We start from the raw sequence: 27,197 nt of genomic DNA on the forward strand, positions 1-27,197 counted from the left end.
GAGAGTTCATCATGAGTGTGTGTACATCTTGGCGTCTCCGTGGGCTGAGCACTGCTGTGATAGGACTTGGAGAATGGCTCTGATAGTATGTTAGTGTTTCCTGTTGTAGACTTGAACTTGGCTGGGAAGGTCTCTCTTGCTGGCAGCTGGTTTTACGGGCAAACAAATGTCCCAAACCCAGGTAACTTGTGTAAAAAAGCTGTCGCATGACTTAAGAGGTAGTCCTAGAAATAAATCTTCAAGGTGCCGTAAGAAAACTCTGCTCTGTAAAAATTACGTACTAGTTAGTGCAGATCTCTGGCATTCTTTAAAGTAGCCTCAATGCTTAGGTTATCAGTCTGTATAAGAAGTTGAATTTTTCACTGCCTGATTTTTTCAACTATTTAAAGGGGGATTGAAATATCTTTGGACCACCTCAATCTAAGCTGTGCTGCTTACTAGATCTTTAGTTGTTATAATTTCTTCCCCATTCCAAAAAGTAGTTGTCTTCATTATAGGTAATTCCAGAATACATAAAGGGAAAAAGATGAAAATGGCCCCACTGATTAAAGACAACCACAGTTAATACTTTGGTGGACATCTTTTTTAGTTTGTTTAGAAAGGGTTGGGTATTAAGGAGGGCCTGTATTGCATGGAGCACTGGGTGTTATACGTAAACAGTGAATCTTGAATCACTAACAAAAACTAATGACGTACTTGTATGGTGACTAATGTAACATAATAAAATATTAAAAAAAAATTTTTTTTTAAAAAGGCAGCAAACAAATAACTCAAAAATACATGCCAATTCTAAAAGACCCAAATGTTAAAGGAGGAGTGGGAATAAAAAATGAAAGGTGTGCCCATCATTAGTCCTTGTCCCTAGGGTAGCCTTCCTATCATTGGTTTGGAGTCTTTCTACATCCTTTCCCAACTGTTCAAAACAGGGAGGTTATTAAGATTTTTTAAAAAAGCATAATTAGGATAATTCTAGGCTATTTTGTGACTTTTTTTTTTAAAGATTTTATTTATTTATTTGACAGACAGATCACAAGTAGGCAGAGAGGCAGGCAGAGAGAGAGGAGGAAGCAGGCTCCCTGCTGAGCAGAGAGTCTGATGCGGGGCTTGATCCCAGGACCCTGGGATCGTGACTTGAGTGGAAAGCAGAGGCTTTAACCCACTGAGACACCCAGCACCCCTATTTTGTGACTTTTTAAAGAAGCAATATTTTTTGGAGTTCTTTCCTTGTTAGTACCTTAGTTTATTTTTTCTTTTTTAATGGCTTTTTCTTTCCAGTCACATTATTTTTGAAATCAGTATCTTATATCTTACAATGTTTATCTTTATTTTTCTCCCATTGGTTGTAGTGTCTTTTTTTTCTTTTTTGAACATTTAGGTTGTTTCCAGGGATTCAGCATTTTAAATATCAGTCATCAGTCTTGAATGCACATATCATTTGCATGGATATTTCTGGAGGGATAAGTTTCTGTGAGTGCAATTGCTGGGTCCAAGAAGATGCCTATTTTGTTCTGGTGCTAACTTACCCTCCAGAAAGGCCAGTCCACCAAGAATGTAATCTCTCTGATAACTGAGAGTAGCTTTTCTCCCTACACCCTGGTCAACAGCAGATTCATCTTTTAAAATATCCCCCTAGGAGCGCCTGGGTGGCTCAGTGGGTTGAGCCACTGCCTTCGGCTCAGGTCATGATCTCAGGGTCCTGGGATCGAGTCCCGCATCTGGCTCTCTGCTCAGCGGGGAGCCTGCTTCCCCCTCTCTCTCTGCCTGCCTCTCTGCCTACTTGTGATTTCTCTCTGTCAAATAAATAAATAAAATCTTTAAAAAAATAAAAAATAAAATATCCCCCTAGTTTATGTTAAAAAAATGAAAATTTAAAAAATTTCATTTCTATAATTTTAAATGAGGTTGGACAGCTAATCAGATTAAATATTTAATAATTAAATAATTTAATTATTAAATATTTAGATATTTAAGTTTTTTCCTGTGAGTTGTAGATTCCTGTCAGTTGCCCATTTCCTGTAGATTGTTTTATTGATTTGCAGGTATTTACCAACTACTGATACCGACCTTTGTGGCCTATAGTCGTTGTGCTGGACTGTCTTTTACCCCATCACTGATTTTTTACTTCTCTCTAATATACTTTACAATACCAGATGTTAAACTTTTTATGTACTTTGTCTTTTTTTCTCTATATTTTAAAAATAAAGTTGTGCTGCTATTCTTGCATAGTTATTTTTCAGTACCAATTTTTCAAGATAGATCGCTAGAAATGGAGCCATTTGGCTAAAGAGTAAAAATATTTTAAGATTGCTACAGGCTTCCAAGACCTAAGATGACTCCATTTGCCTCATCAGGGCAGGCACATGTGACGGTGGTGATGAATTCTGGTCCTTACTTTGAGGGCCCAGAAACTAGATTTTGTCAGCATGAACAGCCCCGACGCCCGTCCAGTGCCACCCGTTACTGCCTGCCTGCGCCTGTGCTGGCAAGCTAGTTTGTATAGTAACCACAGTGTGAAACGTCAGCCCGTTCGGTTATGAGCAGTGTGTGTTGCTTCTCCCGGGGGGATGCCGCTCAGAATCCTCATCATGCGGTGACTTGGGAAGGGATCTTGACCAAGGCAGCATAGGATGCTTTCCCCCGACCCCCACCAGAGTCTGCGGCTCCGGCACCCCACTACGCCTCCTGGGAGTTAGGGGGCACTCCCAGGGCTTTCTGGGGCCGCTCCATTTCCGGCCTCCCCTGTAGGACCTGCAGTGCACTGCTTGCCGCTGCCAGAAACACACACAGTTGCTGAGGCGGTGCACACTTGTCCAGGGGTTCTTTTAAGAAAACCTGAAACTCGGCCGATTTGGTAGGCAGAACACACACGGCTTGGGTCTGTTACGAAGATTATAAAAGGCGTCTGGGGAGAATGTTACCACACAGCGCAGCGATGTGCCGTGAAACAGCCTATAAATGAAGTGCTTCTCTGCAGGTGGTGATAAATGGAGGTGCCACGTCCAGCGGGGAACAGGACAATGAAGACACCGAACTCATGGCCATCTACACGACGGAAAACGGCATAGCAGAAAAGGTACCCCCTGGGCCCAGCCTCCTCCCCGTGTCCCAGGCCCGCTGCAGGGCGTGGCTGTCTTTCCTGGGGACTCCTCTCCATGCCCCTGACTGGGTGTGTTCTTTTCACAATGGAAATAGAAGGGATGAGGAGTAGTGGAAGTGACTTAATTGTCTTGATGGCAGTTAAGGTGAGACCCATATAGAAGTCCTTACTTTTAAAGACCTCAAGCAGGATGCTGAGGGAGGTGGTTCAGAGTGTGAGTCTGGACTCAGCTCTGGGTGCTACTGTGACCCAGATCCCTGGAGGAATTACTTAAGCTCTCTGGGTATCAGGTGCCTCAACTCCAAAGAGGGAATAAAAATGTTAGTGTCTGTTCAGTTTGTTAGGATTAGATGAAATAGTAACATAGGTGGTTATTAGTGTTGTGCCTGGTACTATTCTGTTGTGGTAAACGAGAATAAGAGAAGCCAGTAGATCTTGCGTAGCATACATTTAAAAATGACCTAGCACCGATACTTTAGAATGTTTTATAATGTATTAATTGGATATTATTGCCACATTAGTGGCATTAGAAGATTTCATATTCCTCACTCCTGTCTTTCAGGAGATGATTTGGATGATGGGAAAACTCAGATTGAAACTGTCTTTGAGAGTATTAAATATCCTTAGTTAAAGTACTTAAAGCTTTATTAAATTGTTTCATAATGTAAAAAAAGAGAAGCCTGTGGATGGCTTATGTAGACTGTGACAATGAACAGAGTGATAGAAATCACATGCTGAGATGGGGAAATCTTTTTTTTTTTTTTTTTTTTTTTTGCCTCCTCCCATCTCTTTGAGGTCAGTATATGTGAACCTATTCACAGGGGCCAGGAGAGACCTGCCCAAAGAGGGTCCAGATGTCTTCATTTATTTTTTCCCCTTTTTTGGGGGGGGGGTCGGTCACTATGGCTAATTCATGAAAAGTGACATATTTACAGGTTTCACGACAGCTCTAAAACATCTCAACTTCATTTGAGTTTTACTTGGTAGACTTTTATTTTTTAATTTTTAATTTTTTATTTTTAGAGAGAAAGGAGGGTGAGGTAGAGGGAGAAGGAGGGAATCTTAGGCAGGCTCCATGCCCAGTGCAGAGCATGACCCCGAGGTCGTGACCTGAGCTGAAATCAAGAGTCAGACACTTAAAAGACTGAACCATCCAGGCCACTCCAATTTGGTAGACTTTTAAAGCACATTTTATTTTCACTGTGAAGATTTACTAATTAGTTTCTATAATGTAATGTTATTCTAGAACAGTTGTATTTTTTTAAGGTAAGCTGTGCACCTACTGTGGGGTTTGAACTCATAACCCTGAGATTGAGAGGTGCATGCTCTACTGACTGAGTCAGCCAGGCGACCCTGGATGGTACTTTAGGTAATGTTCACTTAATATTCTAGATAGTGTTCACTTAATATTCTAGAAACAGACCACTAGAAAGTCGATGCCTGCAAATAGTACCCAGCCTGGGTATTAGCACTGGAAGTTTACAGTGTCATCACTAAAATGATAAAGAACAAGGATGTTAATATTGAAATTCTAGAATAATCAAATTTTTGTGTTTGTGGTTTTTTTCCATTTTTGGCTATCTTGGCCAGTATTGCTTTTTGGTCAAGCTGTTATAAATTTGGTCAGTCTATTATAAATTTTATGGAGGCTTATTAGATTCATGCTGAGATGTTAAAATTCCTGTGGTCTTGGATTCCAAAGTGGTCCTCAGAGTGCAGGAATTCAAGTGGCCACTGTTGACATGTTGGCCGATGCCTACGTCCGCAGCTGAGATACAGCCCATGGAGCAGGATCTGGGCAGGGAGCCACCGCCCGGCCTGCTTGGGTCTCAGCATCCAGTGCTACATCTTGTAGTAGAGTGCTTCTGAATTCATAGACTCTTTTGGCTATATCCATTTTTTGTGTACTGGGCCCTTAATCAGAGTCACCAGAATTTCCAGGGTATAGGCTGTCATGATTTTGGACTCCCTCCTACATTATCCAGGAAACGATGGTCATCTTTTGAAATGAATAACAATGAGCATTAACACTGAGGGCTTTTTAACATCTCTGGCAGTACCTTTTACTGATTCTAGTGAACTGTTGGCAGGAAGAATGTCTGGCTCATTTATGCTAGACATTTATTTATTTGCCTGTTTGAAAATCTTTTTCACTGTCTAAACTTTGAAACATTCGCATTTCTTTGAGTACTAGGGAGAGAAGATATCTTTCTGTTTCACTGGCTGCTTTTCTTTATGAAATGACAGGTTTCGGGGGAAGAGCTGTCATGTATTAAATGGTGCGAATGGTCCAGACCTTGGGTTCTATGATTCAGGCAAGGGGCCACTGTTAGTCCTCACCACAACCCAATTAGAGAGGTGCTATCACAATCCGTGTTTTAGAGAAAAAATGAAATTTAGGCCTTCTGCTGTCTTGAATTCATGCAAAGAAAACTTCGGAGGATACTACCTTGTGGGATCTTGCTTTTTCAAGGGCATGGAAAGGCTGTGTCTTGAACACTTGACCATGAAGTAACACTGGAACCTTGCAGGAGAGACAGGATGAGTGGGGGCCAGAGAGATCACCCCACATGTTCTCCATATTCATGTTTGTTTTCCTAATTATAGCAAGCTGTTAGTTGTTATGTATTTTCTTACTTTATACAAAACTTGACTTCTGGTATCTCTTAATACTCTTGAGCTCCTTATAGTAAATGCTGGTTAATATGGTGTTAGCTACAAGATACCCATCTTGGAATGTGCTCAAAGGGATTTATTCATGAAAGGGACCAGAAGGATAATGCCTTGAGTCCTGGACCATGAATCTTTAAGACCATAGCATTGAGACCCACGCCCAATACATTCTGAACTTGACCTTGGTATTACTGGGATTCCTCTTTGGGGGATGTTGAAGGAATTGAACTTTGTTTATAGTGAGGGTATTTGGAACAGGAATGAAGTAACTACGTAAGCGGTTTAGATGTTCCCATTGAAATATCAGCAATTTGTTGTTTTACAGTGTTTACAGCAGCACGTGAAGTGGTTGCAGCAGTATTGGGCAAAATATGTTTATAGCATGTGTGTTTACAGCAGCACGTGAAGTGGTTGCAGCGGTATTGGGCAAATCACTATTAATCACAATTTCAGAGAGTCCATTGTTTCTGGCAATTTCTAAGCAGCAACCCTGCTCTTCCTGGGAGGCTGTGTAGCATGGTGGCAAGTGCAGCCTTTGTGGACAGCCTGTTTTCAACTGCTGGGCGACCCGCTTGGCTCCTCAGGGTCTCTACCTCCTCATCTATAAAATGGGGTTATTATGACATGTGACTTCCTAGGTCCCTTGCATGGGGGACCGGAGAATGTAAAACAGCATGCATGAGGTTTTTAGGAAGCAGAGATTGCCAAAATGTGGAACTAGTTACAAGTGAAGTAGTTATAATGTGTACCCACTTGAATATCCCACTGGCTTGGCACTGGGGTCTTTTGCTGCCCATTGTTTCAACAGCTGGGTGGTTGCAATGGTTACCAAGCTTGTTAAATAGAAGATGAACCTATTTTTTTTTAATTTTTTATTTTTTATAAACCTATATTTTTATCCCCAGGGGTACAGGTCTGTGAATCGCCAGGTCCACACACCCCATAGCACTCACCAAAGCACACCCCCCCCAATGTCCATAACCCCACCCCCCTTCACCCAAGCCCCCTCCCCCCAACAACCCTCAGTTTGTTTTGTGAGATTAAAAGTCACTTATGGTTTGTCTCCCTCTCAATCCTATCTTGTTTCATTTATTCTAAAGATGAACCTATTTTTGTAATGTTGAGATTTATTTTTAAAGTTAAAGACCTTTTAAACTTTCAATCCTTGTGGATTCTGTTTAAAATTAAGGTACCAGCAGTTCTTGAAAAAGGAAGTTCCCCTGGAATAGATTAGACAAGAATACAGCATTGGTAATTTTTGAAGCTAGAGAGAGATTTGGGGTTGGTATTCCATATTTCCACCTTTGTATATGCTTGGAAAATTGTGTAGTACAAAGATAAGAGAATAATTGAGTCATACCTTGTTGTTGCTACTCTTTGGTTCTCTGGTATTGATTTTGGCTGTGGAGAAATTGGGCCAGTCTTGTTTTCTTCTTTTTATCAGCATCTTGGTATTTTTGCCTGTTTTTTGGATTCTTTGTTTATCTTTGATATTCAGTAACTTTACTTAGATATGTTTTGATGTTGACTATTCTGGGTCAGTGTTTTTTGGCACTTGGAGTATTTAGCATTAAGGACCCTTTTATTTTAGGAAAGCTGTCTTAAATTCTGTCTTTATTTTTTGTTTCAGTCTATTCTTTTGGTTTTCTTATTTGAGGGACATATTTTGGATCTCTTTTGCTAGCCTTCGCTAGCTATCCTTTCTCTCTAATAATTTTTTTTTCTTATGTTGTTTGATTTCTTTTTTTTCTCCCACTTCCAGCCTGTGACCCTTACTTTGTTACTCATATCTGTTTTCTCTTATGCTCCTTCATGTGCACTTTTTATTCCTTTTCTTAAAAAAAAATTCTGTCAACATGTTTTATTTCCCTTTTTTTTTAAATTTCTGTTTTAAGGTCTTTCTTAATGCAGTTGATTGTTTTATTGAGTTTTCAAAATATCTGAGTCTGAGCAACATTGGTGGTATCATGGCTGCCTTCCAGAATATCTGAATAGTTTTTCGTTAATTCATTGAGTTAATTCATTGGTGGGTTTTTCTAATTTGTAAACATATCCGTTAGTTCTTGGAAATTTTATTATCTCTTAAATTCATTTTTATATTACATTTTAGACTTTTAAAAGCTTATTATTTTTTTTTTTTTAAAGATCCATTTGAGAGAAAGTGTGTGTGTGAGAGAGACAGAGACAGAGTTGGGCGGGAGGGGCAGAGGAAGAGGGAATCTCAAGCAGTTTGGGTGCTGAGTGCGAAGCCCAATGCAAGGCAGATCCTATGACCCATGAGTTCATGATCCGAACTGAAACCAAGAGTTGGACATTCAATTGACTGAGCCCCCCAGGTACCCCTAGACACATTCTTAAGAGCAGGATTCTCCTTCTCCCTCCCCACTCTGCTCCTCCCTGCTCACTCACTTTTTCTCCCTCCCTCCCTGTCTCAAATGAACAGAAAAACTTAAACAAACAAACCAAAAAACCCCAGGCTATTCCAAGGATTAACAGGCTGTCTCCCAATTGCCAGGCAAGGACCTAGCCATTTTTTTCTTTTTTAAAGATTTTATTTATTTTGACAGAGAGATCACAAGTAGGCAGAGCTGCAGGCAGAGAAAGAGGGCGAAGCAGGCTCTCCACTGAGCAGAGAGCTTGATGTGGGGCTCAATCCCAGGACCCTGAGATCATGACCTGAGCCAAAGGCAGAGGCTTAACCTACTGAGCCACCCAACCACCCCCCAAGCCATTTTTTTGAAATGTGTGAGGGCTTGGACAACCCAGACCTGCTGAATTAACCCTTTCCTGCACATTAGTGCATACAACACTGTTCACACCCATGTGTTTTCTCTACCACCCCTATCAACAGATTTTTTAAAGGCACACGTGATCCATTTTAACTTATTCAGGAATGCAGATCTGCCACTATCTTGTTTAAAATGGAAGGAAAAGTTCTCTGAAAGGTCAACCTCAGTTCTCGTTTGGATTAGCTCAAATGTCAACTTACATCAGACGTTTATTTACCCTTAGGCTTTAAAAGGTGAGGCTGAACTGCGTCACTTCCTTTGTTCAGTGGTATTTGGGCCCCAAATCCTTGTCTGCCTCTGCACAAGAAATCGATTGACGAACAGGGAGTCAGTGTCTTTCTGTGGACCATATCCATGGACAAGAGGGCACAAGTGGGGCTAGATAATGTCAGAAGGTCATCATCTTTTTTGTGAACCATCTTTTACTTTTTCTTTTTAGGCACTTTTTTTAAGTTACAAAAGACTTAAAGTGCCCATCTCGGATTCTAAGAAATTGTTCATAGAGTTTTAGAACCCAGAGCAGTTTTGAGGGTACATGAGATGACTTGAGGTTATCTTGAGTTTTCTGTTTAGCTGAGAAGTAATGTAGACATCAACTGAATACGTCTAGACTATAATCTAAAGTGTCCAGTCTTTGTGAAGATTTTGGCTCAAAAAGCATACAACACTTAATGTTTTTAGAAGTCTGTAGTAATGGGGAGGGGGAAGGAAAGGAAAAAACCCTGTCCCCTAAACTATCAATATATCTTTAGTCTGTTTTTAAACAAAAATTGAAATCCTACCTGTGTCCTTTCGAATTTTACTTTTCACTCGCCATGTGTCAGAGCAGCTGTGTTTTGATAGGAGGGTGTAGGACTTTGTTTTGAAGTTCAGCGATCTTTCTCCTTGCAGGGATGAGAAGGGTAGAAGGGACAGATTAGTGCTCTTTGTCTGAAAGTGGTTAGCGTTTTAAAACGTTTTCTTCCTTTGAGGCACCTCTCGAGAACTGCTCATGCCAAGGCATCCGTTTATGGGGTCAACCAGGGAACGTCCCTGTCTGTGTAGGGCCCCCTGGGCTTGGAGAGAAACCCTGAGCAAGCTGGGTGCTCTTGGGGATGAGTCTGTGACAAGGGATACCGAGCCCCCAAACTCTGAGGACTGGTCGTCTCGCTGAGTGTGTTGAGCCTTGCATCAAAGGCAGCCAAGGCTGATTTTTGCAAAAGCATGGCCACCACTTCATAAAGTTGTTTCTCAGTAATAGTGGCCTGCTCCAAGCTGAGTGTGTTCCTGGTCCTTGCTTCTATTAAATAATGCCTTTTCTCCCTGTCACTCACAGAGCTCTCTTGCCGAAACCCTGGATAGTACCGGCAGTCTAGACCCCCAGAGATCGGACATGATTTATACCATAGAAGATGTACCCCCCTGGTACCTGTGCATATTTCTGGGGTTACAGGTAAGATGGCTCCCTTAGAATGTAACTACCAGCAGATGTTCAACTTGTCTGTCTGGATTCTTTAAAAATTCAATTTTGATTTTTATTTATGGACAACTTTATTATAAATTTCTATTTTAACAATGGCGACTGGGACTCATTAGCATCCGTTTCATAGTAGTGGAAGGAAGAAAAGAACAGGAGGAAGAGGTGGACGCAGGCATGAAAGAGGGAAAACTCTCAAGGAATGAGCAGACGAGTGATGTGGCAGGAAAGAGGAAGGGCCGGTGAGATAGAGAAAGAGGGGAGAATGCAGTGAGGGAGGGAGGAGAAGTTTTGATCTTCACTCCTGGTCATGTAGTCCAGTCGTGGTCAGTTCTGCTGTGAAACAGGGGTGACACCAACAAGTGCCCTGTTGGCCGGGATGCACATAGGAGGTTTCAGTCTTCTCTGCATGGGAAGGGAGACCCGCTGTCGTAGAGGCTTCGTCTGCTGCGGACTGCCGTGGGAACACAGTGGGCAAGCCACCAGATGCTGGGAGACCAGACGGGTGGTGACCCAGCTTGATGCGGGCCCTGCATCTTGGGTGTTTTTCTCCCCTCTCTCTGTACCCTTTTCCCACTTAGGGGTTGGTGGGAGGCCCAGAGGCCCTGACACCCTGGCCTATATCTGCCTTGGTTGTTTTAGCCCGGACTCTGTTCTGAGGTTTGTCTTCCTTTTTTCCTTTCTCAAGTTGGAATGGGTTGTTCCACCTGAGGTATTTCAGATGCTGAGAAAAATCGGTCCCAATGCACCCCAGACACGTGTAGTCACTTGGAGGAGGGGAAGTCTCTGCAGACATCTGATGCTTTGGTCTGGTTCCCAGCGCCCTCAGCACCTCTGTCCCCACCTCCCACACGGGCACCAAAGCAGCTGGTTACCTGGACTGAAAGGTGTCTAGTAAAGGAGGAGTCACAGCCAAAGGAGCTAAGTTGTCTTTAGCTTGGGCTGAGTATCCTGAATCAGATTCACGAAACTCACTTTTGGAAATGTTTATATTACATATGTCTTTAGAAGTTTTCCCTGGTCTTATAGGATCAGGAAACCTTGCATGTGTCATGCCTTTCTTGACGATCTGCAGTGCTCTTAAGCTTATGAGCAGCTCTGCAAAGTCCCAGACAGGAACATTCTGTTCCCCGTCCGGAACACCTCACAGTGTTGCATAGTGGAGTGTCGGGCGTTAGGCAACCCATTCTGGCAAATGAGAGCAGAGACGGGAAACTTGGGAAGGGAAGTAGGAAGTTTGCAGATCAGAAGAGGGACCTGAATAGACAGACCTCTGGGAGGAAGGGAGGTGAGCAGCGAGTGCCCGGAATGTCCCACCAGGGGCCAAAAGCGGGGGCTAGGTCCCAAAGGAGGAATGGGGGATGGGCACTTTCTGGAGGGTTCCCACAGCTCCCACACACCCATAACCCTTTCCCGATGGTAGTCAAACAATGCCAGGCCCTAGAAAAAGATGGGAAACACCCTGTGCGTAGACGCTTGAGTAACTTTAACCCACAGACTGGAGAGAATTTAAGAAAAAATAAATAAATAAAAGGAAGACGGATGATCTCAAGAATATATATATAGAATGCCACGTGAAATATTGGCAAATCACACCCAAGAAGAAAAACCTAGCATGACTGCTGAGGGCTTGTTTTAAGAATAGTTCCATGCAACACAATTTGTGTCAACAGATTAGAGGAAAGGGATCTCAGATCTTAGTAACTGATGCTAAAAAAGCATTTGAACAAAGCAGGTGTTCCCAGTCAGAGTTCTGTAAATAAACCTCACCTGTGCAGGCCGGGCTCAGGCGAGCCATAGACAGGAAACTGCCAGGAAGGTGAAGCGCTAAAGAACGGAGAGGATGTGCTACAGGGTAGGCATATGTACCCTGAACACCAGAGAGTCTTCCTGTGGGCTGTTGTTCACAAACAGCCGGGGCTCCAGTTCGGATAGGATCGGACAGAAACAAGAGGAAGCGCTCCTCTCTCCCCAACCCCTCCTGTCGCCCACAGCACTACCTGACGTGCTTCAGTGGCACCATCGCCGTGCCCTTTCTGCTGGCCGACGCCATGTGCGTGGGCTACGACCAGTGGGCCACCAGCCAGCTCATCGGGACCATTTTCTTCTGCGTGGGAATCACAACCTTGCTGCAGACAACGTTTGGATGCAGGTGAGATTGGGGTGTTGAATTGGGGTGCTGAAGCCCCCTGAGGCATGGAGTGAGGCCACTCACTCAGGGCTGCTTGGAAGGACTAGCTGGAGCTGGCAGGGTGGGGGGCATCCTAGTGGCCACGGTCAACCCCCCAACCCCCACCCCCGTGTTTCTTTTCTTGGTGGAGGGCCCAGCCTCTCTTCCCCAGGTGGGCAAGCTGGAGACTCAGACTCACTCTCCTCTCCTTCCGGGTCCCCAGTGGGCAAGTCTCATTCTCTCCAGGATCCCCTTCCTGTCCCCCTTCCTTTAGTTCAGACTTAACTGCTCTGCTCGTGCCCACTGGTTTCCCTGCCTCCAGGGTGGCTCTGCTCTCCACTCTGTGCCCCCCCTGCCCATCTTGCTCCCGTTGCATCTTCCCCTGGGCTGCCTGCCAGGCTGTAGCCCCACTCCCCCTTCAAAGTCTGACCACTCCCACCCCATAGGCTTCTCCCTTGCTCTCTGTCCCACCACCCTGCCGTGGGCTGGCCTCTGAGCCCTGCACTTGCTTTGGGCTGAGCTCCTCCCTGAGCCCCCTGTTTCTCCTCCTATGCTTGTGCTCCCCAGCAACCAGTAAACCCTGCTTATCCTCCCGGCTTGTCCCTCCCCCTCTGTGAAGCACGCTTGTGTCCCCAAGGCTTCTGTTGTTGCCTCCTCTGAATCCCCACACATGCATCTCGTGTACAGTCTTCTGATGTGGCTCTTAGTCCACTCTGTCCTTTTTTGTTTTCGTGTCTTTTCCCATGGGATTGTGCTCCCCTCGGTACCAGGGCTCTGGCTGGTTCACCTTGCATCCCCAGCCCCCAGCTCAAATGGGTGTGGAGCCGGCACGGGAAGGAAAAGAACCGTCCTTGCCTGCCTCCTTGTGCGGGCCGCTCATTCCTCTGCTCTCTGCTCTTCCACCCTCATCACAGTTCAGCCTCCTCCTTTGCCCCCGGCTCTGCTCTCGGCCTGGAGCCTGCTGCAGCAGGACCCTCTGTCCCCAGTGGAAGGGCAGCAGATTACACTCGGGAGTTCTGTCCCCTGCTCTGTCAGAGACAGCCTGAGGAGGGCTTTGCCTTCTCTGCTGGGGGAACAAGAACAAGAAGCTACAGAAAGCAGCTTGAGACTCATGAACTGTATTCTGAGGAGTCTGAACCCTCCTTACCTGGGGACAGGAGAAATACGGGAAGGGCTGTGAGCAGAGTTAAGGTGTTCTGATTGGCCTTGCAGGCTGCATCCTGGGAAGGGATAGGGCAGCTTCCTGGCAGGTCTGTGGATGGATAGAAGGCTGTGGGGGTGTCCAGCTCTTGGAGTTGTCCAACCCCAGCCCCTGAAAGCCTGCCTATATCCACCACTCTGAGCACCTCTCTTACCCCAGGAGGATGGTCTCCTTAGAGGACCTGTGAGGGGAGGGGCAGGGTGTCATTGACCTGTGAGAGGGAAGGGATATGTTCTGGGCATTCCAAGGAGGACTTGAGTTATTTTCTTAGAGCCAGGTAGATAAATTTGGTTGGGAGCATCTTTCAGTCCTTTGAGAAAGCATTCGAGGTTCTGTATTTCAAATCCAGAGTGTATTAAAAAGCTTTTGTTGACTGACTCGGGAGCCTTACCTTCTATACAGGCCATTGGTTCTTTGGCAGGGTGGCTGGGGATTGTTCTTTTTCTAAACAGCTGACTCCTTGGGGAACTCGTTGCACAAACCATCTGTAAAACTGGGCAGTGCTTACAGTTGAGATTGCTAGTTGATCTGAAGAGTGAAGATTGCTGATTGATCAGAAGAGTGGAAGCATATGTCTTTAGTGTAGTAAAATATGCAGTATGCAGCTCTGCCCTGGTCTTATGCCAAGGAGGCTAGTCCTGGCTGGCAGTTGAGCCTGGCAGCCGCAGGCACAGTTGCCTGCTGGTGAGACAGAAGTGGGGGGCCCTTTGGGTGAGGGCAAAGAGATGGGAGGGCACCCATTCAGGACCCCCTTACCCCTTACCCATCTTGGGGCACAAGAGACCTAAACAGAACAGCTTGGGTCTATGCACCCACCCCCTAGCAGCTGAGCTGAGAAGGAACAGGAGAGGGCTTTGAAATACCTGCTGGGATCGCTTGGGGACCCAGCCTGTAGAGCTGCAGTAGATGTGCGCATGCAAACATTTGTGTGTGCACTAAGTGCCTGTCTGCACCCTGTGCCCAAGAGGCGTGGTGAGTGTGGCTTTCTTTGCTCGGTTTCATGGTGGGAGCGTTGTGTCGGGGAAGCCCCACCCATGTCCTTGGGAGGTGTGGGAAGCCGTGGGTCCCATCCTCACTGTGGTATGGCTGTGTGCCTAGCTATAGATTGGGAGGTGGGTCTCCGTCTGCCAACCGTGTTAGTGAATGTGTGCAACTGGGGCAGGACAACGTGTGTTGAGGTGCTTTCATGTGGTTTCGTCTTGGGATGTGGATTTTCTGTGGCTGTCACAGTGTGGTGGTGTCCATACTCTTAACGTGGGAAAAAAGAGGAGGAAAGTACTGACCTGTTCCAGCAGATAGGCAGCGAACAGTCTGTGTGGGAGGCCCCGGGTGCCTGGACCCAGCTGTGCGAATTGTTGAGATGAGCGTGTGCTATGAGGCTTATGGGACAGCCACCTGCACCTTTGGGGATTTGAAGGGAGAGTCCTAGGAGAGGTGATAGCATGTGAGATGGGTCTTGATGACTCAGTGGGCTCCTGGCCCAGGAGGGTTGAAGGAACTTCCATCCTGGGCAGGGCAGGGGCAAAGTCAGGAAGTCAGCCTGATGAGGCCTCCCCCTTGACCAGAGGCCAGGCTGTGGGCCAGTCTCTGATGCTTGGGTGTTCTCTCAGCGGGACAAGAGAGCTTGCTTGGGCTCCACTGGCGGGGCACTTGCCTACTGGGGCTGTGCCTCGAAAGACATTACTTGGATGTAGTATGGAGAGGGTGATGGGCCAGATTCAGGGGACCAGGGATATCTAGGAGAAAGACAGTGGGATTCATGCAAGGATTCTGGAGGGGAAATAGGAAGGAAAATGTTAGAGGTTTCAGGGTCCCTGTGTGGAGCTAGCCAGGGGCCAGTGGGGAGAGACAGATGGAGACAGAGTGTGTGTACGTGTGTGTTTTTCAGGGTTGAATGATGAGTTCAGCTGTAGCCTGCGTTCTGGAAGTCCATTTCTGCTTTTGATCCTAAAGTGGAAAGAAAAACATGGGTGTGCCTTGGTGTGTGTTGATTATTAAAGAATATGATTGGATGAATTTGAATCAGCTGCCTTTGGGTCTGGGGAGAATTGAGGGAGCAACCCACCCCCCAGTGTCACCCCCTCAGGCTTCTGGCCCTTCTTGCACTGGGTTAACTCTTGCTCTCCTTCTCTGTGCTAGCAGCACTGTTTTCCTGCCTGGGATCCTTCCTGCTAGTGCTGTGAATTCCAACTCTGCAAAGCCTTAAGCTGTTATTGATACATTCGTTTCAGTGTTTGTCCACTGTATATTTGAGGGCCTGCTGAGCACAGGTGAACTGAGATGGTGAGGGGTGTTTCCCCCTTCCTGCCTGGCTGGTCACCACCTCTGAGGTTTGTTTGCTGCACCTATATATTCAAGTGTTCTATCTCCTCTGCATCTCCCCACCCTTCACCCCTCCCACTAGAGAACTGACTTCTCTAATCCCTGCTCTTTCCCTTCTTCCTCTGGGCCCCAAGGGGCAGGGCTCCCCTCTCCAGTGGAACCACTTCCTATGCCCTTGGCCCATTTCCTGTAGGTTGAGTGAGAGAAGAGCAGAAATCCAAACAGTAGTCACATATCCCCCTGCCACCCCTACACAGCCCCTCCTCCCATGTTTCCAGCGGAGCAAGGCAGGCCTAGGACCTCAGCGGGAGGAGCCGTCCATGGTACTGAGATACCCGGCTCCACCCGGCTCCTCCTCAGGATGGGGTGGAGGAGGGGCCTCCCAGGGTCTGTTCCAGAGGCTCCCCAAGGCCATGCTGCCGGCGCTGACCCAGATAAAGGTGGGATGCACGTGTCAGGTGTTTAGTTGTGTGTGGTTAATTTGGCTGTGCGGTGATGCTGCTTTAATGGATGAGTAACACTAAAAGTGAAGTATTACTGTTCTAAGGAAAACTAACAGGATTGCAACTAATAAAGGTAATTGATCTACTTTAAAAAAAAATCAGGGTGTTGGATATTTTATTTTATTTTAAAGATTTTATTTATTTATCTGACAGAGATCATAGTAGGCAGAGAGGCAGGCAGAGAGAGAGAGAGGGGGAAGCAGGCTCCCCGCTGAGCAGAGAGCCCAATGCGGGGCTCCATCCCAGGACCCTGAGATCATGACCCGAGCCGAAGGCAGAGGCTTAACCCACTGAGCCACCCAGGCACCCCCTTGTTGGACATTTTAATGATGAACTGTAATCCTGTGGGCAGTCAGAACCTACAGTACTTGGTGTAAAGCATTAGCTGAAGGCAGGTGGCAAATAATGGTTTCTTTTCCCGTCACACATGGGGGAGTGCAGCAAGGACAGGAGGTTAGAGGGACCTGCCCAGCCCTCTGATTTGGAGCAGATGACCTCCCCAGCTCTGTTTCCTTTTGTGAAAAGGAGAGGTGTCTCTTCTGAAGTTGGCCTGTAGGTGACATTTTGCCATTATTGTGCAAATAGATTATTACAAGCTTCCTAAAGTCCATCTGAGACTTGATAGAGAATGAGTCCTTGGAAGATCTTACAGTTCTGCTGGATGCTCACTATAGGCCGTGAAGGATCATTTTAACAGACTCACGTATTTACTTCCGGATCACCACAGGATCAAAGAAATAGATAAAGCCGTTGGGGTTGCGGGGATGGCAAGGGTGGGACAGTGTGGGAGGGGGGCTGCTGGTGTTGGGAGCAGGCTTTATTCTCCGTGTCCCAGCTGTAAGGATTGTAGGTGGTCTGTGTATGCGTGTGTTTGTAGTTTAGTGCCCATTTCCTTAGGCTTAGAGCCGCAGAGGGAAAAAAGTTTCATGTTCAGCTTGCATGGTATCTAGGACCTATTGTCAGACCACGAAGTGTCTGAGTTCTGTACGGGGTTTTGCCTACACTCCCCCATCCCCCTGCCTTGTGCTGAGTGCCCAGTGCTCTCTTGTACCGTGTGCAATGGGCACAGGCCCTTCACTTTGAGAAAGCTGGGTTTAGAGCCGAAGATGGAGGAAAGTGTCAGTGTCCCTGAGCTGTGGGCTATGACCAGGTTGTCCCTCCTCCTCACTTCACACAGGCACCCAGGTGGAGAGTGGCACACTATTCCTGGAAACCTGTTTTATTCCTGAGAATTGCTCAGGAACCGGTGGAGGTGAAGCCAGTGTGTGTCTTTGTGTAAGTCCCAAGCGCCAGCTTCAGGATGCTGCCAAGTGAAGGCTCCTTGGGGGCGGGTCACGGGCGGGGCTGGCCGAGGCCACACCATGTGTGCTGCAGACCCTCCTCCCTTCCCTGCACACCTCCCTCTGCACCAAGTGCTTTCCTTTCCTCTGGGGACCATGATGGTTTGGAAATGGTGGTCGTTGTGGGTCTCAGTCCCTGATGCCCCATGATTCCTGTGGCTTTCGTGCTGCCCAGAGTCTCAGCCTGCTGGGGATAGCCATTCTGCCAAGGCTGCTGTGCCGCCGCCTCCCTCCTCCCCACCTTGCCTTTTCCTTCTTGCTCCTGCCCATTGACCTTTACCCCCTGCACTCTGCTTTCAACAACGTCTTCATTGCTGAGTTCCCTCAACTGAGGTTTTAACAGTTCTCATTTTGGTTCGTTTGTGATGTCAGTCCCGGGAACTCCTGAGCCTTGTTCCAAGAATTAATGCAAAGCTTTGAAATCCTGAGAGATTGGGGCAAGTTTGTTCCGATTCCCCTGCGCCTCCCCCTCTCCCCCCACCCCCCAATGCTAGCCAGCTGGCAGCAGTGTTGCCTCCCTGGCTTCAGGGAGGACTCAGCTACTGTATCACTTTGGCTGCTGCCACCTCTTAAAATAGAGGCCAAGTCTCTGTACAGCTCTGAGCTTTCCAGAGTCCTCACCCCTCACTCCAGGTGTCAGTGCAGAACTAGGGGTGAAGGAGGATCCGGGAACCCTGCCCCCCCACACCATCTTTCCTGAAGTGTGGCAGGTGCTTTGTTTGGGGGTTACCTCAGTCTTTTGCCTGGGCAAAACCTCCCTCTAAGCTCTCTCACAAAAGACTAGACTGCAGGTGGGCTGGCCCCTTCCCAGAGGAGCCCCTCCAGTTCACCACAGGCCTGCCACAGGCAGGCCGAGCCTTTCTTTGCTGAGAAATGGTAGGGATTGGGCCAAGAGCATCCTAGTAGCTGGTGCAGCAGCCTGTTTTCTAAGCAGATTGTCTGTCCTGAAGAGGGCGCTCCCCTCTCTCTCACCTTCCTGAGTTCTTGGGGCCTGTACGTGATGTGTGCTCACTGAGTACGGGGTGGCTGAAGGATACCTCCAACTCTCAGGTCTGGGGCTCTGAAATCTCTTTTTTTAAGATTTTATTTATTTATTTGACAGAGAGCGCAAGAGAGGGAGTATAATACAAACAGGGTCAGAGGGAGAGGGAGAAGCAGGCTTTCCCGCTGAGCGGGAGCCTGGTGTGGAGTTCAATCCCAGAACCCTGGGATCATGACCTGAGCCGAAGGCAGCACTTAACTACTGAACACCACCCAGGCGGCCCTGAGGGCTCTGAACTCTTAACTGTTCATAAAACTTGCAAGGGTGGAGGGAAGCAGTGATTAGATTGGGGATGGGGGAGATTGGGAAGTCTCCTGCATTCTGTTTCCCTATATGTACTTGGGGTATACGTGCAGTTTTTTGAACCCCTTGAAAGTAAAGTGGCTTCCGTGCCAGCTGACCCATAAAAACTTGTGGGACTGAGGGTCCCACTGGATGACTTACCACATCTGAGAGCACTGTTGTTCTGCTATACAATCTAACATGCAGGCTGTTTAATTTCCCAGGAGGTCCCTAAAATATCTTCCCTACTGTCCTCTCCACCTTCCTGAATCTGGATGCAGTCTAGGTCATGTGGACATTTGTTTAGTGTATCTCTTTGGTCTCTGAATAATAGGCTGTCCCACATCTTTCCTCCATAGTTTTGCCTCCATAAAGCACCCAGGCCAGATGTCTTGTTGAGTCCAGTGGTTTGAATTTGTCTGACTGTGTCCTCAGGGTGGTATTTGATTTTTTTCGACAATTGCCCTTCTCTGTTGTAACCTGCGGGATGGGGCCAGAAGCACTGTTGATTCAGGGTGAGCCATGTTTGCCAGAATAACCATGAGGGTGAGAGTCTTTCATATTCTGTCACATGAAGCAGGCATATAGTAGCAGATCGCAAGGTTTTCCCTAACTTAAAAAAAAAAAAAAGTCCATTTAACTCAAATTTTGGGTAGGAGGTTATAGAATTGGGAGCCAGTGAGAACTTGGAGCTAATGACTTTTGAGGTCATTAGCTTTGCCTCAGCCCCCAACCAGCTGTATTGGAGAGCTTTGGCGTCAGAGCAGGCATCATTCCTGTTCCACTGTTTTCCAGCCTTGTGACTTTGGACAAGCTGCCTGTTCTCTGAAAGCTGTCTTCCCTCATCTGTAAAGTGGTAATTAATAATGGTGAAATTGTTAGCATCAAATGAGATAATGCCTGGAACCTGTCCACACCTGCCTGTTTGCTCTCATTATTTTAGTGGGCCTTCTGGAAGGGAAGGAGGCAGGCGGGTGCAGGTGAGGTGGCGGAGTGCAGGGGGGCAAGGGCTAGGCTGTCTGGCTGAGCATCATGTCCTTGGTCCATGTGGTAGGTGGTTGCGTGCACTCCTCAGCCACACTGACAGCGTCCCCTGGCCAGGGTGGGGCCCTGAATCTGTCTCAGGCCATCAGAAAATGGTTAGGGTACGTCATCCACTCCTCGTGCGGCCTGAGCACCCGCCACCTCTCCACTGAGCCTACTCAGGTTTAGCTCCTTCAACACTGGCTTTTCCAGGATATTTCCCCTTCATTTGACATGCTGTTTCTCTGTGAGCGTTTCTGATGCTCCCGGGGCTAGGAGACTTAGTACATGTGGGGTTATCGAATTCAGTTATCCACGAAAGTGTTTTAGGCTAACAAAGTCTTGACTGGAAGTAGTTGATACTGTTACACTTGACAAGGAGGTTATCAAAATCATATCCAGCTAGCCCTCATGAATTCCTGTGCTCTGTCTGGACAAAGCCCCGGCTGTGAGCTGTGGCTTGGGAGGGAAGCGAGTTGGCTGCTTCCACTGAGGATCTCCAGGACTCTGTGACTGGAAGTGCTGACTGGAGCGTTCATCTAATTTTAGCATTTGCCTGTAAAACAAGAACAGCACATACTTGAAGAGAAAATATTATACTTGGGGGTGAAAAACAGAAAAGATAACACTTGTCTTTAGTGAGGAGGTTTTGTTTTGTTTTATTTAGTCAATCCAGAATGGATTAGAGATCCAAATGCAAGAATCATGGAACTATATAAGTATTAGAATAAAACAAGGGTTAAATCCTATATAACCTAGAAGTAGGGAAAGACTTTTAAACTAGGACTCAAACCCCAAAAACAAAAGGATAACAAATTTGATAACATTAAATATAAAAAATTTTAAACTTTACATTGTAAAAATATACCATAAAAATGACAAACTGGGAAAGTATTTCTAATGTATCACAGATAAAGTCCAAATCTCTAATACAGAAAGGACTCTTAAAAGTCCAAGTATTTTAAGAATGAAAGAATATATTTTTATTTATTTCTTCCATTTTAAAAAATATTTTAAAAATTTTAAATTTCAATGTAGTTAACATAGTGTTATGTTAGTTTCTTGTATATAAGACAGTGATTCAACAATTCCATACATCACCCAGTGCTTACCACAAGTGTACTTTTTAAAAAAAAATTAACGTATAATATATTACTTGTCTGTGAATCATCAGTCTTACATAATTCATAGCACTCACCATAGCACATACTCTCCCCAGTGTCCATCACCCAGCCACCCTATCCCTCCTACCCTACTCCCCTCCAGCAACCTCAGTTTGTTTCCTGAGATTAAGATTCTCTTACGGTTTGTCTCCCTCCTGATCCCATCTTGTTTCAATTTTTTCCCTCCCTACCCCTACAACCCCCCCCCACCGCATCTCAAAATCCTCCTATCAGAGAGATCATATAATTGTCTTTCTCTGATTGACTTATTTCTCTTAGCATAATACCCTCTAGTTCCATCCATGGCGTTGCAATTTTGGGGGGTTTTGATGACTGCATAGTATTCCATTGTGTGGGGGGGTGTGCACACGTATGCGTTTGTGTATATATGTATGTATGTATACCACATCTTTATCCAGTAATCTGTTGATGGACATCTAGGTTCTTTCCATAGTTTGGCTATTGTGGACATTGCTGCTATAAACATTCAGGTGCATGTGCCCCTTTGGATCACTACATTTGTATCTTTAGGGTAAATACCCAGTTGCGTGATTGCTGAGTCGTAGGGTGGCTCTGTTTTCAACTTTTTGAGGAACCTCCATTCTGTTTTCCAGAATGGTTTCACCAGCTACAAGTGAACATATTTTAAAAAGGTTCCAAAAATTATGTAGGCAGAAAAAGCAGAAGACATGAATAGATCATAGAAAAGTTCTTCTCCATATGTAAGATTGTCAATTTATAATAATTAAACTAAAGCTACTCTCAGATACCACTTCTCACCTTTGGTAGATTCACAAAAAATAAAAATTTCAATGAGCCACTCTGATGGCCAGACTGTAGAAGAACATCTTATACATTGCTGTCAGGAGTGAAAATAGTTCAACCCTTATAAAGAATTTTACAATATCTAGAGTATATATGCATTTACCATTTGATCTAGCAATCCCACTTACAGAAATTTACACTGAAGATACACTCCCATACATGCAAAACAGTGCCCCAAAGTTGTTTATTGCCATATCATTTGTAATGGCAAAATATTTAACAACTCAAATGCGTATCTGCAGGAGACTGGCTGCTGTTTGTGCATCACACACTATAGTCCATGCAGCCCTGAGAAGAAATGGGGGCGATCTCTGTAGTGGTAGAGAGTAAGTTCCAGGATATGCAGGAAAAAACAAGTGGCAAAAAAGTGTGAGTGCAGGCATGGGAACAAGGATAATTACGAAGGAAGGAAAATGGTTACCTGTAGGAAGTAGCTGAGAATGGGATGGAAGGGATGGGGTAGGAGTGAGACTCTTCTGGTATCTCTCTCTGTGGTTTGATTTTTAAACTGTACAAATGTTCAACATGCTCAAAACCTAAATCTGAAAGGATGAAGAAAAGCAAATCCTAAAATTACAGAAACCCATGAGCCTAACTACATGTCAAATTGCTAACCACACAGAAAAGAATTCATTCACAGACTTCAGAACACAGTACTTTCCATGCCCTGAATGGGATGGAAAACAGAAATCTTAAGTCTTTTTTTTTTTTTTTAAGAGTTTATTCAACAGAGAGAGCACAGGCAGATGGAACGGCAGGCAGAGGGCAAGGGAGAAGCAGGCCCCCTGCTAAGCAGGGATCCTGACCTGGGGCTTGATCCCAGGACCCTGAGATCTTGACCTGAGCTGAAGGCAGACACGTTAGCCAAATGAGCCACCCAGGTGCCCCAAAATATTAATAGCCTTAATAATCTTAGTAGTCTTTTTTTTTTTTTTTTAAAGGATTTCATTTATTTATTCATGAGAGACAAAGAGAGAGGCAGAGGCTGAGCAGGGAGCCTGATGCAGGACTCTTGATCCCAGGACTCTGGGATCATGACCTGAACCGAAGGCAGACGCCCAACCATCTGAGCCACCCAGGTCCCTTTAGTAGTCTTGTTAGTTATGGTTTTGGTGTAATTCTGTGCTGTATTTTGTTACAGGATAAACCAAATGAATAACATATTGATGGTGATGGAAATCGGGACGCTCAGTGTAGGGAAAGGAGAGACATAAATATGGAAAGAAAGGAGATAATACTAGGCTGAGCTACAGGTGTCATTGTGACCCCACGATTCAGCAATGAATCCTAGCTCTATTCACTAAATGCCACCCTAGTAACTGTGAGCACACCTGGTGTTTCATCTCGGTTTCTAAATCCCACTCTCCACTAAAATGGACTGGGCTTCCTCGGCAGCTCGGGGGTTGTTTTTTCTGTCACTGTAAAGCAGTAAATCCCTTTACTGGCACAGCGGTAGTCTGCCTTTGTGGTGCCTGGTGCCTCAGCTTTAGCCAGAAATGATTGTTCCGTATGCAGACTGGAGGCCTCATCCGAGACTGATGCACCAGGCCAGGGTGAGATGCAGAAATTGCTGTTTTCAACCAGCACCCCAGGGATCATGAAGCAGCTTCCTGGCAGCTTGCAGGGTGACTTGGAGAAGTCGCGGACAGAAAAGCCTGAGTTATAGGGGAAAGCATTTTGAACCCGAGGAAGGAGATCTTGGAATGTTTCCTGGAGGACGTGGTATTTTCTCTGTGCCTTTGAATGAAGAATAAAAATTGATTGTTGGAAGTGAGTTGATGACTGAGAAGGGCAAAGGCTCAGAAGTGAGAAGCTAGAGTGCAGGTCTGTGAAGGGGCTGTTGAGAAAGAGCATGGGGCCCAGGGCTCTGGTCTCCTGGGTTCAGAGGAGGAAATGGGACGCCTCCAACTGAGTTCTAAAGAAAATAAGGCTGAGGTTAGGTTTTTCTCCATCCTAAGGCTAGAGGCCGACATGGGAATGCGTCAGCACAGTAAAGGTGCCTGTCTGCTCAGATTTGTTTCCTCATAACGTTTAGGGGCACTATTAACCTTAAAAGCTCATCTGCAAAAACCCACCACCTCTTCCCGTGTTTCAGATAATACTTTTCCTCTACACTGGGGCAGCACACTTTTCCTTTAAAGGGACAAGCAGTAAACATTTTGGGCTCTGTGGTCTCTCTTGGGATTACTAGGCTCTACCATTGTAACCCCAAAGCAGCTGCAGACAACTGTGGCTGTGTCCTGGGGAAACCTTCCTCACAAAGACAAGTCATTTGCTAGATTGGGTTCATGGGCCGGTTTGCCAGCCCCCGGTGTAAAGAAAGGCACAGTTTGATTCGTTTCCCTTCCTGCTGTCAGGACAAAGTTAAAGAGTGGGCAGTCCTGCCCACAATGGGGGAGCCCAGGGACCCAAGGTGGTGACTGGTGTGTGACCAAGTGTAGAGGGATGAGCCCTGTGCAGGCAGAAGGTCAGCTGTCTGCTGGGGAAGAGCTTCAGAAAGCCCCGTCAGCCCCTGAGAGTATCTAGTGTGTACAGCAGCCACCCCTGTCCTCCTGCCAGTGCTGCGTGGGGTGGGCAGTGTGCTCGGGGTTGAACCATGAACGTGTGAGCCAGCCCTTTCCAGAGTCCTGCGAGCCTGGGGTAGAACAGGTGGGGATTTTCTGTTACCACACACTTTCAAAGGAATGCAGGAGCCCCAGTTGCTTGAAATGAGGGAGATTCTTTGCAGCTGTGTTCTCAGCACCTTTGGTCATGGTTAAGCCATAAAATATTTGCCCTGAAAGGTGCCCAGGTGATGGTCTGGTCCAGACCATCAGGAGTAGTTCATGTCCCTGGGAGTGGAACCCAGAGCCAGTCTTTACTTTGCTACCAGTGAGTCAAGCAGTATGGTGTCGATGGCACCATTTCTAGGACGAGGTCTCTAAATGCAATCCATGTTATGTGGCCCTGGGATATGATGCTGAAAATCCAAAACGATAGTAAAGCAGATGCTATTTGGGTCATTTGAGATGGCATCCATTCCAGATGAGATGTTGACCTCCCTTTGCCCCTTCAGAGCATTTCTGAAAATTTATCCAACCAAACAGTGTTTCCCTTTAATGTATATTCCCACTTCAGGTCACCTTCACTCCCACTTTCGATGGTACTGTGCTCTGGGCCCTTCTGACAGGTAATCGTAAATGGACGGTTGGTAGAGGGCGTGCCCACATGAATGACGGCCGGCAATGCCTCTGGTCTGCCCTGTGCAGCCCTATGGCACCCTAGCGCCAGCCAGCATCCTGCCTGCTCACGGTGATTTCATGGCATGACTGAAACAGCCAGGAGAACAAGAGAATCTTGAGCCCGTGGCTGGCGCAGAGAGGTGTGTGCCAGCGCTGGGCTTGTAACAAGGCTCCTTCAGCCAGAGCCACCTCCTCTTAGCCCACTTCCTGTTCCAGTTGGGGTCAGATGTGCTGTCAGAGCACAGGGGGGCATGTGCCGGGTGCCGGTCCACTGGCCAGGACGCTGACACAAGGCTGCTGGGGAATATTTCAGAAGGATCTCTACATCTGGGAGTTGCCAACCCTGCCAATAGAAGGAGTCATTTTTAGATTTCACCCTGAAAAGATTAAAAATAGCAGTCAAGTTCTCATGTTAGCCTGTAAAGCTACCTTCATACATTTATAGTTGAAATGTTGTACACATTCAAAAATCTTTTGAATTTGAGTAGCTTAGGTGTTCAAAAAGGCAGCATGGAGTATCTAAAATGTAATTGAATGGTGGCATTTGAGGATTGAAGGCAGGAGATTTTACAGAGTCTGCATGCTTTCGGGGTTCTTTAAAAATAGGGTTTAGAACTCTTGAGTATTTTTTATGATTAAGCAGGATATTATATCTACTGCTGATTTGTAACTTACAGCTTTTCTTTCCTCAGTAGTTCTAGATCACTAATGTGATTATGATGCTTATCCTGTAGGATTTAGGGCAGTTTTTGATTTACAAAATGGAATGATGGGTTGGGGGGATAGATTTTTCTCCTGTGATAACCAATAAAGATGTGAAGGGGAAGAGGAGGAGGGTGGTAAATTGGAAGACACACCCGTGTTTAAGAAGGAGCTCACAAGCTCAGCAGGAGAGCAAGACGCCCGAATGCCCGACATCCCCCACCCCCGAGGGGAAAGGTGGTGATGGCAGGGCCTGGTATTGGGGTGTGGGCGCTGACCACAGGGCTCCCCCAGGGCCCATGCAGGGCTGTGTTTGGGGAGAGCAGCAGGAGGGGAGGACGGAGAAGCTGGCGGCCCTGGCCGCGTGCAGAGGAGATCTGTGTAGCCCGGGGCTCTTTCTCCCGCGCGTGCCTGCATTTACTCATGTGCTGTGTGTCTATGGAAAAGACTGTTAAGCTGTCAAATCGTGAACTACCTCGGTAGTTCCTGATGCCGTGATCATGGTTTTGGTCTCGTTTCTTTTAGGTTACCCCTGTTTCAGGCCAGTGCTTTTGCATTTCTGGCCCCTGCTCGAGCCATCCTGTCTTTAGATAAATGGAAATGTAACACCACAGGTAACTGCAGTTATTTCCACGTACGTCATTGGGGTCCCTTAGCGCAGGTGATAGAAGGGAGGCCTGGACGTGCTGCCCTCGGCGGCCTTAAATCCTTTCTGGAATCAGGCACAGAACACAGAAGCAACAAACCGCTTAGAATACTCCAGTCTGTGGATCGTGTTTCTGTCTCTCTCTCTCCCCCACTCATTCATCCCTAACCCCAGAGCAAGTAAGGACCAGAAGGAGCCTCATTTCTCTATGCTAATGAAATTGATAAATATGGGAATGGACTAGAACAACATTTGTGCTATTTTTCTGCCTCTTTTCTTTCAGTGGATTTTATGAACCACCAGTAATCACTCTCTTTGCTGCATCAGCATCCCTTCTCTGAACCATCTTTGCTTTTGAAGGACCTGGCTGCTTTGGTTTTCTGCAAATGACTTTCACTCCCCACCCCCACCCCACCCCGTTAGTGATTACAGAGATCCTTAAATAGCCTGATAAGGTCAGGAAAAAATCAGATAGGGGGTTTGAGAAAAATCAGATAGTCCTGTTGTACTCTCAAAATACTGTTACACTTTTTGGCTCTAGGAGCAAAGTTTTCCAACCTTCGTTTCCTTCCTTGCTCCTAGGAGTTAGTTGGTGACCACGGATTTGATTTAGGAACTGGAAAAGGCCCTCTGTTTTCTCCAGACTTTAGAAAAACCTCAGTCAGCAGCCTTGCTATCAGGCATTTCAGTTAGTTCCGCTGCTTGCAAAGGTTGGTCTTTGTGTGAGGAGGCCACTAGCAGT

At 46.3% G+C, this 27,197-nt stretch overlaps 1 protein-coding gene across 7 annotated transcripts in view; it reads left to right on the forward strand.

The window, feature by feature from the left end:
• The window catches only part of SLC23A2 (solute carrier family 23 member 2), a 131,208-nt gene that overhangs the window by 72,632 nt on the left and 31,379 nt on the right, over positions 1–27,197 (forward strand). For all 7 annotated transcript variants that reach the window (XM_045086034.1, XM_045086032.1, XM_045086031.1 and 4 more), the window contains 4 exons: positions 2,975–3,073; positions 9,875–9,991; positions 12,010–12,167; positions 26,335–26,423. In XM_045086034.1, coding sequence (XP_044941969.1) covers positions 2,975–3,073; positions 9,875–9,991; positions 12,010–12,167; positions 26,335–26,423 — 463 coding nt within the window. The remainder of the gene's footprint in view (positions 1–2,974; positions 3,074–9,874; positions 9,992–12,009; positions 12,168–26,334; positions 26,424–27,197) is intronic.

This window comes from Mustela putorius, unplaced genomic scaffold, assembly GCF_011764305.1.
Source record: "Mustela putorius furo isolate JIRA1106 unplaced genomic scaffold, ASM1176430v1.1 tig00000874_pilon_pilon_pilon, whole genome shotgun sequence".
In the NCBI taxonomy this organism is placed as follows: Eukaryota; Metazoa; Chordata; class Mammalia; order Carnivora; family Mustelidae; genus Mustela; species Mustela putorius.